The sequence below is a fragment of the Colletotrichum orchidophilum genome (genome assembly GCF_001831195.1).
Source record: "Colletotrichum orchidophilum strain IMI 309357 chromosome Unknown Scaffold_9.1, whole genome shotgun sequence".
NCBI lineage: Eukaryota > Fungi > Ascomycota > Sordariomycetes > Glomerellales > Glomerellaceae > Colletotrichum > Colletotrichum orchidophilum.
This window is the reverse complement of record NW_019172965.1, coordinates 463,519-483,148: the sequence shown is the minus strand read 5'-3', so window position 1 is coordinate 483,148 and position 19,630 is coordinate 463,519. Positions and strand designations below refer to the sequence as shown.

The following is a 19,630-nucleotide window of genomic DNA, read 5'->3' as shown; positions in this document are numbered from 1 at the left end:
ATTTCAAAGTCTCGCAGGGGGTTGATGGCCAGATCTTGGGATTGGCAATGGTCGAGTCACATGTCTGTTAGACTCTAACTTTTGACTTGGAAAAACAATCGAATGTGCTCAGCCTCGTGTATCATCCAACAGACGTCTGCCCACGCAAGTAATCGAGCCTCGGCGCTCTCAGGAAAAGCAGTAGAAAGACATTTGACACTGATTGGAATCGCTGCTCCGAGAGCATCAGAATGGCTCATTGTTATTTGTCCCGTGCATTCATGAGGATGGAGAATTTGCCATTATGTGGATAAGTCTACAGCTTATGGTGCTATCGAAACAAGTCATCAGCGATTCGTAATGAATGGCATGGGAATAAGTCCATTGCACATGTGATTCTTTCTGAGAGGGAACCATGAGCGCTTGAGCTGTCTTCTCTCCCAACTCAAACACATGCTCTTCTGAATGGTACCTGTATCTCTACGCCGTATCATCGGGATTACTCTGCATGCAAGGCATTGGCTTAGATTCACGATGTCCATCATCGAATGAGCCCTTGCAGCTATCCGCGAGAACGTCTGAGGAATCCTCGAGCTCTCAGCCATTGAACTGAACTGGCATCTGAGCAGCTTAAACACAGCAATTTCTTAATACCTCGGGGTCCCATTTGCGACTCAGATTGGTGATGAACAGATCGCAGGCATACTTATGGGATCTCAACTGTGAGATGCAAGTCTTTCTACGATGGAATCCTATCTTGGGAGCCTAAACGGGGCTTCAAATTTACTCTGAGGTAGAAGGAAACCTGAGCCGAGAGGACCCTATGTACACACCCCGACTGATCAACTGCTTGGGAAATATTGGGATATGTTGGGAGTAGATTCCTTATTTCTTCATATCAACAAGCCTTGAGCTTCATCGGCAAGGCTGATTGTTCCTATGACTTGGATCATGTTTTAAAATGACTATGAAACCTATCGGTCGCGTACTCTAGTGAGCAACATTGTCAGCAAAGCTGATGGTACTTCAAAGTCTGTCTCGCGCCATTTGATTTACGCATGTTGTTCATCGGGAGGCTTGAAATTTGCTTGAAGCAGTTGAGGTTATCAAAAAGAGTTGAAGAATCTCCGACTTCAAAGCTGGTTCAAATTCACACAGTAAAAGGCTCAGAGCATTCCTTCGTGAACGTGTCTAGTGAACTTTTAGGGGCATCTGGATCAAAAGCTGTCCAAATCTTTGAATATCTACAAATGAGTAATGTTTTCAGAATCAAAATGTTAGTCAGTCATTCGATGTTAAATTCTAAAACGCAACAATTCGATAAATCAAAGAATGTCTTTTAGTCTCATCACCATCGTCAAAATAGAAGTTAGATAAGATAAAAGATAAGTAAAGACATTGCAAGACAGTATCTGTTCGTCATATCTTCGGGTGGCATGTTATAGGTGCAGGTCGAAGAGTCGAAGGCTCGCAAGCCGCAGGAACGCGATCCATATATGCACATGTTCCATTTGAAGGTGGCGTCTTGGTAATGGACGCAGGGCGGATGACGGCGTTGATGAGGATCTGGAACATGACGCGAGGGAGGAAGTATGGCATGCGAGGACTAGAAGCGCGATGCAAATGCATCTCCAGCCGGCTAGTCCTATTTCTTGAGTGGCAGTATGTCGTAATAGGCTTTATTCATTGCAACGGCGACGCGAGCTAGATTGATTGTTTTTGTAATAAGGATACTGAAAATTGGAATGATCCGAATTCTGATCGCTACCTTGATACTTGCCTTGGAAGCGCGGAAAGACAAATGATCTGCTAATATAAATGCTGTCTCGAATTCATCCACTTATCTATCGCGCGTATGAATGTCGCTCCAGTTCATTCAAGCCCCTGCAGGCTGTCGAATACTATGTCGGATTACACTTAGGCATTGTCGCCGCGTCTGTTGACCACTCGACTCATTGCGAGGAACAATATAGGTCCGACTACACATTTGCATCTCTTGATAATCTTGATAAAAGACTTTTCCATTGAAGCTGGCATTATCTTAATGGGCTCATCCCCTGAATCCAAATATCACCGGTTGTAACCTCCTGCCTGATACCTCTGTGCTATATCGTTTACATTAAGAGCCAGACAAGGCCGTGAGATGACTCAGTTGTCGTACCCTTGGGAGTCTAATTTTACAAGAAGCTAATTGCGAGGAGGCCTTCCTCCAGTGATTGAGTGAGTTTTCCAGGTTAAGCAGCTGAGCGCGGTTGAGAATGGGCTGAAGCGTGGCTGCAATACTGTCCAGGTTTTTGATAGAATTAGCACCGTTCCGATGGCAAAATGGTCCATTATCGATTGACATATATTCTGTGTGGGGTTGGAAAAGTATTAGCAGGAGAAAAGACATAACAAGATCTAGCAAGCCGCTATTTACTCAGTATGAAAGAATCTGTGAAGAGGCTGTCTGACAATTCAAACTAGGACGGCACGTCAGTCTTCACAACACCATACAAATATCCTCACAGCCCTCTCTCCTGCGTCTGCATCAACAGAGAACTTCACATACACTCATCGCCAACGTCGGGCACATGTCACATGACCTCTCGTGTCCTTACCCAACCCCACAGGGCCGTCGCCCACAGAGACCGCGGAACCCCAAAAGACGCATACAAGGAACAGTCCTGTGAGTCTCGGACATGACCCTGTTTACAAGCATGGCTCTTCCTGATGGGCATGTCTTCCCCGCCGAGTACAGCAGATCTTAATCCGGGGGGATCACTTCAAGCGTTTGAATGACCGACGTGTGCCCGAATCCATCGAGCGTATAAGGTTGTCGAACGGGAGACCTATTTCATGGTATATACGGACATAGATACATACCCCTCATCTACCGCGCAATTCAGCAAAAATGTATCAGGTAGATCTATCTTCTAAGGTATCCCAATGAACTCAGGAAGGCGCTAAAACACGTGGGTGGCGGTCTTGAAAAGGATGCTCTGCAAAGGTGGTGTCTGTCTTCGAACCCTGCTTTCCAAGATCCCACAAATGACTAGGTACCAAACCAACGGATCACTTAGGAACCTTCACTCATCAATAACCGGCAATAGAATTCTCGCGCCGTGCACAACGGTACTGCTTAGCTCCAACGCCTTGAAAAGCTTTCAAGAGTAAAGCAAGCTCCACATCGGCACGATCCCGTCGAGCGCTCGAGTCAATATGCCAACGGCAAACCCTTTCTCTCTTCAATTTCAGATGCGGGAGAAACCCAAAATAAACGAAAGTTCTCTATTCACAAGGCTTCGCACCCGAAATAGGAAAAGTAGCCAATGTTGATGCAGGTGGAAAGTCTATCGTCCCATGTCAACCCCAGTCAGCAGGATTCACTGTCGGGTCCCTTGGCTGGTGATCAAGTTGGCATGTTTGCCACACTCACGAGCTTTTTGACGACTTTCCATTAACCTAAATGCGTGGACATGTAAGGTTTCGAGGGAGATTGACCTCCAGATACAATTAACCTTGGGTTGACTCTCTGTGTTGGCGGATCCGTCAGTGGTCCGGCACCCAAAAGGCAAAGAACCACACAACCTTGAACTGGGATTCGTCGACGTGTAGCCAACCTACCTGCTCTGTTGGAGCCGAATACCTAAATGCCGAGACGACTCAACGGACCTCCGCCGCCGAATCTTCCGTCTCTCCCGCCGGGCTTTGTGGGTGAGTTTGAGAGATGGCTTGGCCCATCGACATCATAACCACCATGCCTCGTCACCATCGAGATGGTCTCTGGGAATAATCCAGAGGGCATGGAGAATGTTTGAATATTTTGAAGCGTACATCATCTATAGACTCATAGGTGAATATACCGCCTTCAAATCCGACTGTTGTATCCATACTGTCGGCAAATCAGGACCAACTGCCCCTGGTCAGCCACACGTGGCTGAATTCATCCCGTGAACCCCTCCACCCACACCGTCGGATCGCCGTGACGTTGCAGTCCTTGACACATCCAAGCTGAAACGGACCCCAAACTGTGACGTGTCGCACAACAGCCGCAGGTCCCATCAATATCTCCCCAAAGTATCGGTGTACCTTTACCGAACCGACAGCAGTTCAACACAGAGGTATCGCGAAGACGTGGCCAAAGAGAACATGCAAATCAGTCGTGACTGCGTGTTGTGGATATTCTTTTCTATGGAAAGAAAAAGCAAAACTGACATCCAACTATTTACGACAGAGAGGGGGACTCCTTAGAAACGTGGAGGATGAAGAGAAATGGGCCAAAAATAAAAGTAATAGATGTCACGCTGCTGCTTGATGCTGATGCTTCCGCCACTGCGGGCAGAATAAGTAGTCCACTCCTAGAACCTTCTCGACTTCGAAGATTGCCCTTGTTTTTTATAATCGCCTCTTACCAATTGTCTCGGACACCGTCGCATATTGGCGATGATTTATATGCGCTTGGCTGTGTCGCCTGCGACAGCCCGTCTTCTCCTGTAGCTCTCTGCGTAGACAATTCGCTCATACGTGCCGAATCCATAGAACCCCAGTCCGATGAGGAGCCAGGTACTGGTGACGATGAGACCGACGGGGAAGATCATCAGTTGCACGCCAGGGAGTACAAAGGCAACGGTGCCGTTCTTGAGCTGGGCGACAACTTCGTCGACGGCAGCCTGGGCAACGGCAAAATCAGATCTGATGATTTCCTTGGAGAAGACACCGGTAAGGAAGGCGGCCTCGTTGGAGGAGACGTTCGTGCTGACAGTCTGGCCAGCGGCATTAACACCAGTAAGCGTGAGAGTCGGCATAACGAGTGCTTCAAATTGTGCCCTGATCAATGTTAGCTTTTGGTACTCTGTTGAAAATAGTATAGAGGAGTTGGTACATGGACATGGGTGCCACCATTCTGGTCTGGTCGATCTGTCCGACAAACAGATAGGTTTGCAGGGCCTGCGGCGTGACGACTCTTTTTTGCAAGCCGGCCCAGTGGACTTCAAAGTTGATATCCCGTCGTGGAGTAGAGCTGCCAATTTTGCTTGCGCTAACTGGTGAGACGGATGCTCCGTTGAATGAAAGTCCAACCTGGATGTTTTGTGGCGGAATGCCCGAGAAGGCACCATTCGGCTCAGAGACCTTGAACAAGCGCAGGTCGGCTTCGAAGACACCAGTTTGGGAGTTCAGGCTCGGCAGGTTGTAGCAAATGCAGGTTCCAGAAGGGTTCGAGGCCTGGTCGAGATGTGAGAGGGCGTCGGTGCATTTGACCGACGTCTCCTGCTCCCAGGCCGTCATGTTGATGGTGCCGTCGTTGTTGAGGGTGACTTCGGTCGCCCTCGAACCCCACTCTCCGTCCACAACGGAGCTTTGTCGCTTTTCCATGTATCGGTTTGCGACATCCTCGTAGCTTCGTTCTAACACGTCCACCGCGCGGACCTCGACAGCGGAATCCATCGACAGCGGGCGAATCTCGGCGTAAGCGCGCGAGGCCAGCGCCGCCGTGGTCACAACCACTTTCCAATACATTGCCGTTGGTGAAGTTGAGAATAAGCTGAGGGTAGCGTTGTAGCCGGGGAGATCGGGCGGCTATCGTATTAATGGGCTCGGGGCCGAGAGACAAGGTGGGGCGAGTTGCTGATGATGGATTGGCGTCGCCAAGGTCTAATTACAAAGTCGGGTCCCGGCCGGCGGCGAAGCGAAGCGAATTGGAATAAGACGAAGCCAAAGAAAGAGCGTAGCTCGTGTCCACCTCGTCGTGTGCCCGGATTGGCGTGGTTGATCGGTCGATTGGAGTGTTGAGAATTGGTCGGTGTGCCGAGAGATTCGTTAACGACGGGGTCGAACCGAGACGAGTCGATTCGAATCGGAACCGGAATGGGCGAGAGGAGAGAGTGACAAGAGGTATTCGGCGGTGAGGAGAGGAAAGAAGAGAGAAAGGATAAAGGAAAAAGGGGACCTGCCCGTCAAAGGGAAGGATATGGTTAGTGCTGGCTTGGCTGTACTCGGGTCGCGTTAGTCGCGAGATATCTTGTCGACTCGACTCGGAATGGCGCAGAACGAGAGTTGGTCAGGGAAGAGGGAGCGTAGAGTGGGATGGGGTGGCGAGGAATCAATAAGGGCGGAGATTAAACGTCGATAAACCAGCAGGGCACAGCAGGGCTGGGCCTTTGACAACAGGAGACGTGTGGGAGGAATTGTGTCATGCAGCGACCATCGTGGTGCCTGGCAAGACGAGCAATGGCCTGACACGTTGTGATCCACAGCAGGGCTGAGAGGGGGGGGTTTGAGCCTTTCCTAGGTAGGATGGAGATGGGATTGATGGTCTGGCGTTGAAGACGAGAGCTCCTTGAGATTTGAGAGGCGGAAACGAGGAGTTTCCGCAGTTGGTGTGAATGCGATTTGTCGGGTGTGCGTGTCAAGGTGTATCGTGGAATAGACGGAGACGAGTGTCGGGAAGAGGGGGGATGGTAGCCAGACAAGGATGACGGTGGTCCTTGGGGAGGATCTGAGGCCACAGGCGTGCTTCAAAAGACCGAGACTGTGTGACTGTGTAGGACTGGAGGACCGTAGGGAGAATACGGTGGTACAACTACACAGCCGGCTGGCTGGCTATGGTTGCGAATAGGTATGGACGACGGACGCGACTGTGTTGGTCTGTGACTTTGTGAGACGGCAAATGCAACGAGAGGCGCGCAGGGACCTGGGTCCTTTGGATGCTGGCAGGCCTGGAAACCTCTGCGCGTGGAAACGGGACAAGAGGGAGGGTTGAAGATGGATAACGGAGGCGGGATGGATGGATGGATGGATGGGTGGATGGAGGGATGGGAATGGGGGCGAACTGTGCGAGGGTCAGAAGGCTGTAGCGGGATGGTGCCAAGTTTGGATCCGAGGCCGGTGATTGGCTGCCGGGGTGGTGGAGGGACGGGAAGACTGGAGGTGGCTGCCCGGGCTGTGAGGTAAGTCGAGGTAAGGTTAGCCGGGGGGACCTTCCTTTAGTCCCCTTTGGGTGTAGCGTACCGGCTCGTAGGGAAAGATTAAGCAAAATCGAGGCACGTGCGGCACGTGATGTCGCCCACACTGAGCCACACAGTACCTTACCGTCCTTACCTAAGGTAGAAAAAGGGGGACCCCTCCAGGATACGTACCCCTCGGTCGAATTCCAGTGGCAGCCGCCGCCTCTCCCTCTTGTCTCCTCTTGTCTGGATTCCCCCCTCTTGAATCTTTCCCAGTCGACATTCCCTTCACCGACCGTCCCGCCTTGGCTTCTTTTCTTCTTTCCCCCCTGCCTGTCACTGCCAGTCTGCACTTTGCCCAGCCCGAGAAATACGGGAATCGGCAGGGCTCTCAAGATCAACTGTGGACCACCCAGCCAGCTTGGCGCTTGCCGGTACCGCTAGCATGCTGGACAAACAGAGCATTGGACGGAGTGGCCTGAACCAAAACGGAGTCGACTAATCGGCGCACGGCCTGGCCGCGAGACGATCGAGACGTGTCACCCTCCTACATCTCCATCGACGGTCTTCTTCTTCCCACATTCACACTTCTAGCTTGCGGCAATGTTTGAGCCTCCCCTCGAACGAAAAGCTCAGATGTGCGACTTGTGCCTGGATCTGGTGAGCATATCCCTACCTCGAGCCAGCAGCCAACCCATGGCATTGTCGGATCGAATGGAGATGGAACAAGCGTCGTTCGAGGAATGGTCGGGGGCCGAAGCGGTTTTGGGCGGTAGAGTGCCTCTGATTGGCTCTTTTCTTGAGTGGAGGCGCCAGGGTCTTGAGTGAAGATTGTTTGGTCAGGGGTACCATACGATCCTTGTGCTTCCCTGCTTCACAACCTTCACAACACCCGCGCCAGAAGGATCTTTTCCCCATCAGTCACAAGTCACAGGTCACAAGTCACCACCCGAGTTGCTAGTGAAGACTTGAGAGGCACAGTCAGCGATGGCACCGGGAAGGGGCTTAGATCCCATCGGCGACAGCAGCCACCGGTTTTAGACTTTGAAGCCGCACGCTGCACAATCCGATGTACAAGACTGAATACGGGTGTCTCGAGGCTTGAGCACTTATTCGTATGTTCCAACGTGGCAACGCCCACAAGATGACGAAGAAGCACAGCATGGGATGCGATCGAATGGCCTCTGCGTCTCGTCGCTCGGATATGATGCCTGTGGTACGGATCGCAAGGATGGGCCGCGACAATGAACGAAAGGCGGACGGACGTTATCACGTAGAGAATCGATATCGCGGTCATCAAGCCATTCACTCTGAGAATGGCCGCATCATCACGCCTCTCACCGGATCCCAATAGCTCAAAAGGGCCAAGCCCGGTTCTCACAGTAGAGAGTTAAACTATTTCAGCGCCCTCAAGACTCACCGGCACTCAGTATTCGTACTTCATGCTCAATGCTCATACCGAAGGAGCAGGCCTACATTGCCGCGCGCGGCGCCTGCAGGCAGTGGCCCTTGTCTCAGGTGAAACGCGTGGGCCTAGCACGACCAGGTCGAGCGCGCTGGGCAATTCCATGGCATCCATGCAGACACTGCAACACACCTCGCCCAATTCGATGGTCACCGCCGCGCAGGGAAATGGAGGAGACGGGGGCCACTGCTGAGAATGGGCCAGAACAGCTGAGGGGCATATGCTGGGGGCCGGGCCCATGTTGCAGATTGTCCTCACCTGCTTTGAATTGGCGGTATCCGTAGATTGATTCGACATTCTCGAATCGGGCTGTTCCGAGACCATCAGGACTGCGCCACAGCCATACACGAAGTGGAAGCCACACTATTCACCAGCCCCATCTGCCACATTCATAATTAGTCATTGTTCTTCAGCCACACCTGGCTGTTCCTCCCACCAGTCCAGGCTCCTCGTCGTCCTCACCACGACGTTCCACCCTTTGGTCGCTGGCCCCCCCTGCGATTTTTAACCTCCTGTCACCAAAAGCTTGGCCTCCTCCTCGTCTGAAACCCTGGCCTAACACTGGCATTGCTCATCAAATTGATCGCCCTTGAGGCGTATTCTTTCACTCTATTGGCACATGGCCCTGCCCAGTGGCCCATCAACCAGGAGAAGCTGCCCTGTCTTCAATTTGGGATACGGATATTTGGTGCGGTGAGCCTGGAAGTACGACGACAATTGAATAAAATTGATCGCCACCTGTATCAGAATCATTTCCACGAGCTGTCAACATCTCTACAACCATCTGCTTTTATCACTCACTGCTAGCATCACTATCTATCTTGACATTCGGTTTCCAGTTGCCGAGGAAAAGCAACGACGTCCCATCGCGACGACTGATGATCACACCGTGGCTGATGCTCGAAACACACTTCCCATCTCCAGACTCCTGGCCGCTCGTGGTGCGACCTGTTTCGGGACCCCGGTTGGTTTGCGAATGGATTGTCGCGCTCTCCCACCTCCCGCCAACCCTTGACGATAATTCATAGTCGTTGTGATAAGGTGAGAGCGGCATTTGTATTACGGGGCATCTCCTCTATACTCCGCTTGTTATACGCTCGCCTACCCGTCTCACGGGCCTTCAATGACGTGGCCAGGGTAGATTGATCGACCATCGCGGCAAGTTTCGCCGGTTCATGTCAACGTCGACGATCGATTGAACAAATTGACTTTCATAGTTCAAACAACGCCCATGACGACTACTGAGTTATTCGCCCCAACTGCCCCTATCGCAAATGCTACCAAATCACCAAGACATTCGCCAAACGCCAACATCAAGCCACAAAACACCTATCAATCGGTCTCGTTTCTGGGAGCAACGCCTCGGCGCCCTTGAATGAAAATCAAACCACCCATTCCGGGTCATTACTCGACCGCTCTTTGGCCCCAATACCGTGGCAACTTGCCTTTGGCCCATAGAGCGGCCTCGGTAAACGCCAGATACATCCCCGTAAAGAACCAGAAAGTCATGACAACGCCGAACCCGCCAACGAGCTTGGCATCCACTATCCTACCCACCACCACGTCGCGCATGGCATTGTTCATCAGAAGCCAGCTGTATATTGGCACAAGCTGGCTGGCTTGCACGGCGATGGACGACCGCTGATGGACAACCTGGGCCTTTTCTCGCTCCCGCTCTTCAATGGTGTCAATCATCCTCCAGGCGACCTGGTTGTTGATCTTCTCCCAGGTAGCCTCGCACGCCATCGCTCGAGCCTGCGCGGCCATTTCCTTTCGACAGTCTCTGTCTTTGGAGAGATACATGACCTTGTCAACAAATGTGTCGAGGTCGTTCGGCGGTACAAGATATCCGGAGCGGCCGTCGTCGATGATATCGCTGGGTCCGCCCTCATCCCGGGCGACCACCGGAACGCCGCTAGCCATCGATTCCAGGACAACCAGACCAAAGGTCTCGGTGACGGAGCAGTGGAGAAAGATGTCGCCCGATGCATACGCTGTCGCCAGGTCGTCTCCGGTCTTGAACCCGGCAAAGATGACTTTGCCTTGTTCTCTCAAAGGATCAAACATCTCGTGAACCTCTCTTTCCACTTCTGTATTGCGGTTTCCGCCGACGACATAGAGCTTGAAACGAAGACCTCTCGCATCGAGTTCCTTGACAGCCTTGGCCATGAAGTCAAACCCCTTCTCACCTGCCACCCTGGAGACGCAAATCAGAATGATTTCTCCACCCGGGGCGATTTGCTTCCTCAACGCCTCGCTGCGCATTTCCGGTCGGAACAGCTCCGTCTTGACGCCTCGTCGCAGTACCTCCAACTTGGAGCTCTGGACCCCTTGGGCCTCGAGATACTTGCGCACGAAGCGTGAGGGGTAGAAGATGGTCTTGACCGACTCGTGCTGGAACAGAAAGCTCTGAACCATGGCAAAGGCAAAGACGGCCATCGTGCTGAACGGATGAGGGAAGAGGATGGCGCAGTACCCCGCCAGGTCGGTCTGAAAGTTGCAGATCACCGGCACCCGTTTCTCCCTTGGCTGTTGTTGGAGCTGCAGCATGACCTGGAAGCCCAGCGATGCCGGCGAAGCGAGATAGATCAGGTCGGGTGGGCTGTCTGAACCAAAGGTCCTCGCGAAGAGAGCCGATACCCGCACGGGATAGACGACTGAGAGTTCGGGGTTGAAGGGTAACGGGTATCCCTGAAGGCGCACTTCGACCTCGCCGTCATTTTTTGTGGAGGGTGAAAAAGTGTTGTGCTGGGTGTGATTGTGAGGCGCCACGACGGCGACAAGTGCGCCGTGGGATCGCAGGTGCTCGACAAGCATCAACGTTGTGCGGCTGACGCCGTTGACGGGGCCAAAGGATTCTGTACAGAGCAGGATGCGCTTCCCTCGCAACGAGGACGGGAACATGGAGTTGTCGTGATCGGGATACCGTGGCATGGTGCCGTAGCTCTTGGGTAGGAGGGGCTCTGCCATGGCCGACGGCGTCTGTTCTGTGAAAGCTACGAAATACCTAGGTCTGTTGCCGTGTCAGCTACTCAGCCTTCCACCAAGGGCTCCGCCTCTCACCGAAGAGCAACTTGAAGTCCTTACAGTAAATGTTAGGAACGGGCTGTCGGCAACTGTTGCAGAATTCAGAAATCTGGGGTCTTGGGTGAAGTATCTGATGAAGATGGTGGCGATCGCCGAGCATTGGAGAGATGCGCCATAGGGCCGTAGGTGGCGCTTGGCTTTCTGATATCTGCTTCGCGCATATTTGCGACGTACGGACTGGACATGAGGCATGCTGGTCAGGCGACCCGGATGTGTCATTGTGCTAAGCCTATTGTCACTACCTTGAAGATGTGACCTGTAATGTGTGGCGGGGAGAAGGGGAGGGGGGAGACTCGAAAGAGAGCCTGTCGAAGCGCAGTGATGGACCACATGGCAAGCTTCTCTGGCCAACCGCACACGTGGTGGGGGCGGGGCAATTCATCAAGATTGTCGGGTGCATCGCTGCAGGGTCCAGAAGCCAACTCTGGTTGCTTGTCATGCCGACCACGAATCATTCTTCTCGCGCATTTTCCACTCATAACTGAGGTTGACGATACCGCATCACAAAAACCTCGCATCAACTCATAGGCTCTTGTAACTGTTGCATAGGGGCCTGTTCACTACCTAGCCTCATCATCGCTATACGCTAATCAAAGACCCGCTGTTGATTCTTGTTGCAGTCTTACTTGGACATTCCAAGCCATCAACACTCTGCGGGGCACATGTTCAGGATTCGATCAACAAGTTCGTGAGGCAAGGTCAACGATGAGATTATTCGGAGATCCACGCACATTCTAATCTAATGTACAGTGCATGGTACCAGAAAAAATCCTCGCAAATTTTCCGACCTTGTCATGCTTTTTTTGGCATCCGTTTTCAGACAGGCTGGAACCCCAGAGAGCAAGATCGCGATACATCAGGTCAACAGCCAATCAGAAGCCTGGAACGCGGCACATTTCCGCTTCGGTGGATGAGAGCCAATCAGCGAGACGGCGGTAACTTCTGTGAGATACATGAGATACAAACATGACCAAGTCGCATTCTTTGCCGACGAGGTGACCACATGACGGGTTCCTGATTCAGACACTTGGGCAGTCGGCGAAGCGAATAGCCGGCTTGATCTAGACGCCCGTGGTGTCTCCGGTTGGGTGACGATTGTCGACAACCTCGTCCACGATCCGGCGCATTCTTGTACATGATCCCAAGCCATCTCGTCCAAGCTGACGAATCGGAATGGCGACCCGGGCGATCGGGTCTTTTCGAGGATGCAATTCGCTCTTTCCCATCAACCACGTCGTGACGAAGTGCTATCAGTTGGAGGGGCATCGCGGTGGAAGAGGGGCAGCGTGATGGTCAAGATGGAGATCGTGTGGCCACCTGCGCTGATATTCGACGATAAGCCGCGCCGTTCATTGTCGTGATCTCGCAGTCGTCTGGTCGTTGGTCACTTGCATTTGCGCTCGGCCGCTACCGGGGAAAACGTGGCAGCCAACTTTTGGTTTGGAGGTCCTACAAAGACCTTGTCGATGCTGCCAACGTATCAAACTTCGCATGAACCCGTTGCTGAAGCTCTTCATGCTCAATTTTAGACCTCAAATTCAATCCTACTTTGAAAGACTACTGTTGGACGCCATCCCCTTCTTCCTCTCACATACTCTCGGAATTCGGCAATTTAACCGTCGCGCCGCATCTCCTCGACTCACGACCAAACCTGAGCTGACGCGCGTCAAGCTCTTAAAGCTGATACAACGCAGTCGTTCATCGCCCCTTTCTCTCTGCAGCAAATGCCTTACTTTTAGACGGCGCATTCCTAAATCAAGAGCACAGGTGCGGTCCTGAAAGCCACGTCAGATCTACAGACGCCCGTTCGTTCCCGCACGGCCGCCACCGTTGGTTGAACCATGCCTAATCCAAAGATAGTGAAACGAACGCCTTTTCTCCCCCACCCCATCGGACGAAATCACCAGCTACGGCGGAATCGATTCAGATATTAAATAGTTCTGATCCTGGGCTTTGAAGGGAAAGTAGTGTGAGAACGGGGATTGAGGAGCTTTCACTGCGGCCATGACAATGGCGGACGTTCACGGCATCACCGTTCCAATTGTTGACAACGATGCGGACGACAGAGCGGCTTCCACAGTTCCAACGACGCCAGAAGGGAGTTGCACTTTCAGTCCCGTCGTCAGAGCGGCAAGCCAACTAGTCATCGATGGCGATGACGCAAGCGAGGACGTGTTTCCTGCGCTCGACACGAAGATCGAGGAGGAAGGGTGCTCTGTTGGTCAGAGTCCAATTCGCAACATCTGCTGCGTAGGTGCCGGTTACGTGGGTAAGTCACGATTGAAAAAAGTACGAATTCCCCGGACGAGAAAGTTGAACCTTTTGACTTAGGAGGGCCTACGGCGGCGGTCATCGCCTTCAAAAACCCGCATATTCGCGTCACAATCGTGGACAGAGATGAGCGGCGCATCCGCAGGTGGAACTCCAAGCACCCTCCCATCTACGAACCTGGCCTGCGAGACATTGTCCGAGTCGCAAGAGATGGCGCAAAAGAATACTCGGTCCCCAGCGAGCACGTCAAACTGGGACGACACTTTGAAACCGCGTCCTCATCGTCATCAGTCACATCCGAGTGTGGAAGTCAGTGCGGCGAGGGCAGCATCACAGTGCCGTCCAGGCAGCCGAATCTCTTCTTCTCGACAGAGGTCTCGCGGTGTATCTCGGAAGCGGACATTGTCCTGGTCGCAGTCAACACGCCGACAAAGACACGAGGCCAAGGGGCGGGCAGTGCTACGGATATGGCGGCCTTTGAGGCCGTCACCGCCGTGGTGGCCCGGCATGCGAGGCCGGGAGCCATTATTGTCGAAAAGTCTACAGTCCCATGCCGGACCGCGGAGCTTGTGAAAGAAACAGTGAGTCTTGGAAACTTGCGTCCCGATTTTGCCCCCCTTTTCCCCCGGTGAGTTTCCCTAGCTAAACAGAATAAATTCTCCGCGCAGCTCGCCGCCCACCGACCCGGCGTCCACTTTGAGATCCTCTCCAACCCAGAGTTCCTCGCCGCCGGCACCGCGGTAAACGACCTCCTGCACCCAGACCGCGTCCTCATCGGATCGGACACGACGAGCTCGGGCACGCGCGCGGCCGCGGCGCTCGCGGGGATATACGCCGGCTGGGTACCTCGCTCGCGCATCCTGACGACAAACGTGTGGTCGTCCGAACTCGCCAAGCTGGTGGCCAACGCCATGCTCGCGCAGCGCATCAGCAGCATCAACTCCATCAGCGCAATCTGCGAGCGGACGGGCGCGGACGTGGACGAGGTCGCTGCCTCTGTGGGCCGGGACCCACGCATCGGGGACAGGTTCCTCAAGGCGGGCATCGGTTTCGGGGGCAGCTGCTTCAAAAAGGACATCTTGAGTCTCGTGTACCTCGCCGAGTCGCTTGATCTGGACGAGGTGGGGGAGTACTGGAGGCAGGTGGTCAAGATGAATGAGTACGCGCGCGACCGGTTCACGAGGCGCGTGGTCAAGTGTCTCAACAACACCCTGGCCGGGAAGAAGATCACCGTCCTCGGGTACGCGTTCAAAAAGGACACGTCGGACACGAGGGAGTCGCCGGCGCTGGAGATTATCCGGACGCTGCTGGAGGAAGGGCCGCGGGAGATTGCCGTGTTTGACCCGTGTTGCAACCCGCTCGTGATCCAAGCGGAGATCCGCCAGCTCTGCGGCGGCGGTTCGCAGGCGACGCTCAAGGAAGACGGCGGGCCCTTGGCGGTGTACGGAAACGCCTACGACGCCTGTCGCGACAGCAACGCGGTCCTCATCACAACCGAGTTTGACGAGTTTCGCAACACCGCCAAGGACAGCGCCAGGGACAAGCCAGGTTTCTCGTCTGCTGTTCCCCACGGATGCACGACGTCGCGGGCGGCGGTGGCGGCGGCGGCGGGTCTCGAGCTTCGGCTGCCGGATGTGCTAGTTGCGCTGCAAACAAGGCATCTTCAGGCGAAAAACGGCCGGGCGGGAGGAGGAGACGAGGAAGGGTGTGCGACTTTGGACGACCCGCTTGGGCGTTACATTACAGAGCCCGCGTGCGCGGGGGACTGCCCGGATTGTCGGGCGGAGGAGGTGGACGGCGAGGTCTCGGGGTTTGCCACCACCGGGCTGGAGGCGGACAATGTGAGTAAATCCAAGGAGAGGGTCGACTGGGAGAGGGTGGCGCGCGATATGCAGGTTCCGAGGTGGGTGTTTGACGGGAGGGGGGTGATAGATGTTCATGAGATGGTCAAGCTTGGGGTTCGCGTCGAGAGTGTTGGGAAACGGGGGCGGAGTTGAGCCCGCTTTTGCGAGAGCTGTTTAGGAGCTTCTGTCTCTTCTAGATGGGGATGACCATATTCTAATCATTTGACGAGACGGCGAGGCGAATTCGAGATAGTCACGGTTGACAGAAGCAACTCTATTAGAAAGGTGGGAGAGTCAGTCTACGAGAGGCTGGACTCACACGTTGCTGCCACACAAAGACCTCATCATCTGGACTGACTCTGACTTGAGACTGATTAAACACTAAGGGAAGGGAAGGGAAGAAAGAGTGCCGACGAGAGTAAGGCCACAAGCATCAAGGCAGCTGCTTCCTGGAAGCTTACTTCTGTTAACCTCAATGCGCATCCGATGCGTGGGCTTTCATCCCGTTCCTGGGTTTGCGTTTCACGCTACCTTGCTTGAGATATCCTGTTCTCGCCAACCAAAGGGGATCACGCACATTCGGCCTGCGAGTTCGTCTGAGAATTGCTCGAGGGAGAGAAATGTAGCTTCTAGACCCAGGCATCTCGATATGAGCTGTGTTAGATCCCGTCTTTGTTCTCGCATTTCTCGCATCTGGGTGCTTACTGCTTCACCGCTCACTAATTATCAAACTTCTCCTCAATCCTGGCATTTTACCCAGCTCACCTGGTCACAAGAATGTATTGACTGGAATTGTTTCAAAACCACACAAGACGCTAGGAAATTAAACACCGATAAGCTCGTCATGAAGCAGAGCCTCAGATACCACCATCTGCTACGTGCATCGATTGACTCCCAAATTCTCCCCCTAGCTCAGGTCCCACCACCCTTGAGCCAACCAGGGACACTGGTGCAACACCAAAGTGAGTTGTTTCTGATCGTCGATTTTCCCATGCTCTGGGACGCTTGGGGGGGATGGACCTTGCCCGCGACCATCGTGATGCATTGCGATTGGCGAGTCGCCGCGGTCTGTTCGCGTTTCACGTTGCACTCTTTCACCGGCGCGCACGAGTCTCGAGTCTCACCCAGGAGGCAAAGACTTAAGCTAGTTGAGGATCTGGGGAGAGAGAGAATGTGAGGAGGGATGATGCCTCCTGTCGCCTCACCCAACCTTTCCCTCATGCGATGGTTTTGTTTCCGAGACATGTACGACGAGTCGTTCGAACCCAGGGTTTCGTAGTCTCCGGTATGAAGCCAGTCTTGCGTTCCTCACACCAAGCCTGACAAGCTTACCTCACTCCCGCCCCTTGTGCCTCGTCTTTCGCCCTCCTGGTCCACAACTTTCTTTTAGAGTATTTGGCGCCATGGTGTAGCTTAACCGGCTGCTTGCCGGCTGCTTGCCGGGGTGCCGGGTAGCTTAATTCGTCAGGTCAGGGGGAGCAAGGTGTTTGGGTCTTCCGTCCAACCTTTTTTTTTTCTCCCTTCCCCCCTTCTGAAGTTTAAACTACCGTTTCATGCATGTCTGTTGTTGGGCGGGAAGCGGCTGCGTCTTGAGTCTGAGGATGGGTGTGTGAGGGCAGCGTAGAGGAGAGACGGATGTCTGATATAGTTGTTGGGCTTGGGGTAGTCATTCTGCCTTTTGAGACCTTTTGGTTTGGATGATGTGCGGATGATCTTCCCTCTCCTTGATTTCGCGTGGGCGTATGTCGTGGATCATTCATATTTTTGCGACCAGCGCGCGATCGGAGTTGATTCACCTGTCTCGCCCTCAATAACCAACCACCGACATCCGTGGTGCTAATTGTGCGGCTTTCGAGAAACGATCGACCATACAAAAAAGATGAGAGGAACAGAGGCATCGGTGCTGGTCCTCTCGGGCCTCGCAGTGTTGGCGAGTGCCAAAGAGTTGCAGATCGACGACGTCCCCGTCGAATGCGCAACAATATGCGGACCCATTGTCGAGTTGACATTCAAATGCGACGTCGACAACAGCTTTGACGAGCTCAAGCGACTAAAGAGGAGGAAGGTCGACGCACCGCAACAGAGACCGCCGCCCGAGAGACGACGGCACGCCAGAAAACCATCACCAGCAAACGCACGCGGCGTCGTACGCCGCCATCACCACCGCGATTCCAACCAAGAAGACGCGGTGGAGATGTCGACGCCCTCCCTGGATCAGCCTCAAGCCACCAATGTCGTCGAGGTGCAACAACCTCCTCAAGATGTGCAGCAGCCTGCCCAAGACGCGCAGCAGCCGGTTGCAGATGCTACGCCGGTCTTCATCGCTACGCTACCCTTTGCTGCCCCCTTGCCGGATCCTCAGCTAAGCACGCCGGATCCTCAGCTGAGCACATCGGATGCCCAGAGCACGCCTACGCCCTCAGCGCCGCCTCCTCCGCCGCAAGCAACGCCGTCGATAGATCCCCCACCGCAGTTACCTCCGCCTGCGCCTGTCCTGATCACTTCAACAGTGTTCCTGACGGTGCCGGTGCCAACGGTACCCACTCCGGCGCCGCCGCCCCCGCCGCCTCCCCCGGTAAAGGCCCCGCCCCCCGTCCAGGCCCCACCTCCGATTCAAGCTCCGCCCCCAGTCCAGGCCCCTCCCCCTGTGCAGGCGCCGCCGCCGGTGCAGCCGCCTCCGGTAATCACAGTCCCGCCACCACAGCAACCTCAACCTTCACCGCCACCACAGCAATCAACTCCGTCGTCCTCCCAGCAGACCACGCCCCCGATGCTCCAGCCAACACCACCGCAACAGCTCCAACCCCCCCAAGCGTCCATGAGCATCCCGGCCGCAATGCCGGTCATGGGCGGCGGGCCCGAGAAGCAGCCGGATAAGAAGCCGGATGCCAAGTCGCCTAATGACCGGGAAGAAGCCGAGAAGCAGTGCACTTGCTCAAACAAGAGCTTTGATGTGCAGTTGCTGGCTGGGCTGTGCCAGAGTTGTATTCAACAGTCTGGAAACCGGGCAAATAGTGAGTGCAGTCTTCCTTCTTCCGCTGCAACCCCCCAATTATCTGTCCAATTATCTGTTTCTACGGCTTGCTTTCATCAACGCTCCCCAAGAGAAATAAATAGGGGGCACAGGCTAACAAGAGGCAGACCTGGATTTCATCATGAAGGAGTGCAACTTTGTGGCATCGACGTACACGCGCGATAAAGATCGGCTCGTCGACAACATCCGCGTGGTCGCGGAAAAGCCATTCTTGACGTCTAGCGGAAACGTCATGGCTGATGCGGGGAGGGTCGGGGCTGGATGCGCTGCTGCGGCTGCGGTGGTTGTCAGTCTTGTGGCTGGGATGACGCTGCTTTTGTAGGGACATGGAGAGGTCTATTGACCATATTACATAATATCATGGACCAGAAAAAGGAGTGAGACTTATTACTTTCGAGGCTGGAATGAGGCTGGAATTGTCTGTGGCTTGGGGGCTCGGTGTCAATCTGAGGCGGTTTGTTGCAGGTGGTAAAATGGTAGTGCCCGAAAATCGCCGGGTGATCGGGGTTTTGTGCTTGGAAGCCACGTCAAAAGAACTAGCTAGACTTTAATTTCTACGACCTACGTGGGCTTTTGGTATGAAGATTCGATACCGCAGTGAGCCGCAGGTGAATAGAGTCGTGTCTATTCCAGCTAATTTCTTGAAGACTTTGTACAAGAGCACTAAGAGGAACCTGGCTGAGACCGACGTAAGCTGTTGTGGTGTCTCGAGCAAAGGCTGTGAATAACTTTTCAGTCGGATTCGCCGCCGTTCAGTCCCACCACCTTCCACTGTTCACTCGTGACTGCAGCTTTAATAGCACTGTGTATCAAGATATTCTGACATCCTCGACTTCCATATCGCAACTTGTTCCAGTCAACCGGAAAATCTCTCTAAAAGGGGGTTGACGATGAGCGTCTTCCGCATTGGGGCGAAACCAATCCAGCCCGCTGATTGGCTGAGGAAACTCAGAAGTGTAAATGCACTGACGAGGAGCACAGCTACTCGAGGCATTAAAGGTTTCCAGCGTTGCAGTGTTCAATT

General features: G+C 53.9%; 4 protein-coding genes across 4 annotated transcripts; 2 read left to right on the top strand and 2 right to left on the bottom strand.

Annotated features, from left to right (window-relative positions):
* Positions 1-4,409: 4,409 nt before the first annotated feature.
* On the bottom strand, positions 4,410-5,478 carry CORC01_01802 (uncharacterized protein; the record flags this gene model as incomplete). Its single annotated transcript, XM_022613456.1, has 2 exons — positions 4,410-4,788; positions 4,850-5,478. The coding sequence occupies 2 exons, from the start codon at positions 5,476-5,478 to the stop codon at positions 4,410-4,412; spliced, it is 1,008 nt and encodes a 335-aa protein (XP_022480182.1).
* A 4,296-nt stretch (positions 5,479-9,774) lies between these two features.
* CORC01_01801 (glycosyl transferase group 1) lies at positions 9,775-11,340 on the bottom strand (the record flags this gene model as incomplete). Its single annotated transcript, XM_022613455.1, has 1 exon — positions 9,775-11,340. One exon carries the CDS (start codon positions 11,338-11,340, stop codon positions 9,775-9,777), a length of 1,566 nt encoding a protein of 521 aa, XP_022480181.1.
* A 2,127-nt stretch (positions 11,341-13,467) lies between these two features.
* On the top strand, positions 13,468-15,725 carry CORC01_01800 (nucleotide sugar dehydrogenase; the record flags this gene model as incomplete). The annotated part of the gene is made up of 3 exons (XM_022613454.1): positions 13,468-13,726; positions 13,789-14,309; positions 14,397-15,725. The coding sequence occupies 3 exons, from the start codon at positions 13,468-13,470 to the stop codon at positions 15,723-15,725; spliced, it is 2,109 nt and encodes a 702-aa protein (XP_022480180.1).
* A 1,726-nt stretch (positions 15,726-17,451) lies between these two features.
* CORC01_01799 (uncharacterized protein) lies at positions 17,452-18,928 on the top strand (the record flags this gene model as incomplete). Its single annotated transcript, XM_022613453.1, has 2 exons — positions 17,452-18,586; positions 18,714-18,928. The coding sequence occupies 2 exons, from the start codon at positions 17,452-17,454 to the stop codon at positions 18,926-18,928; spliced, it is 1,350 nt and encodes a 449-aa protein (XP_022480179.1).
* Between the last annotated feature and the right edge of the window lie 702 nt (positions 18,929-19,630).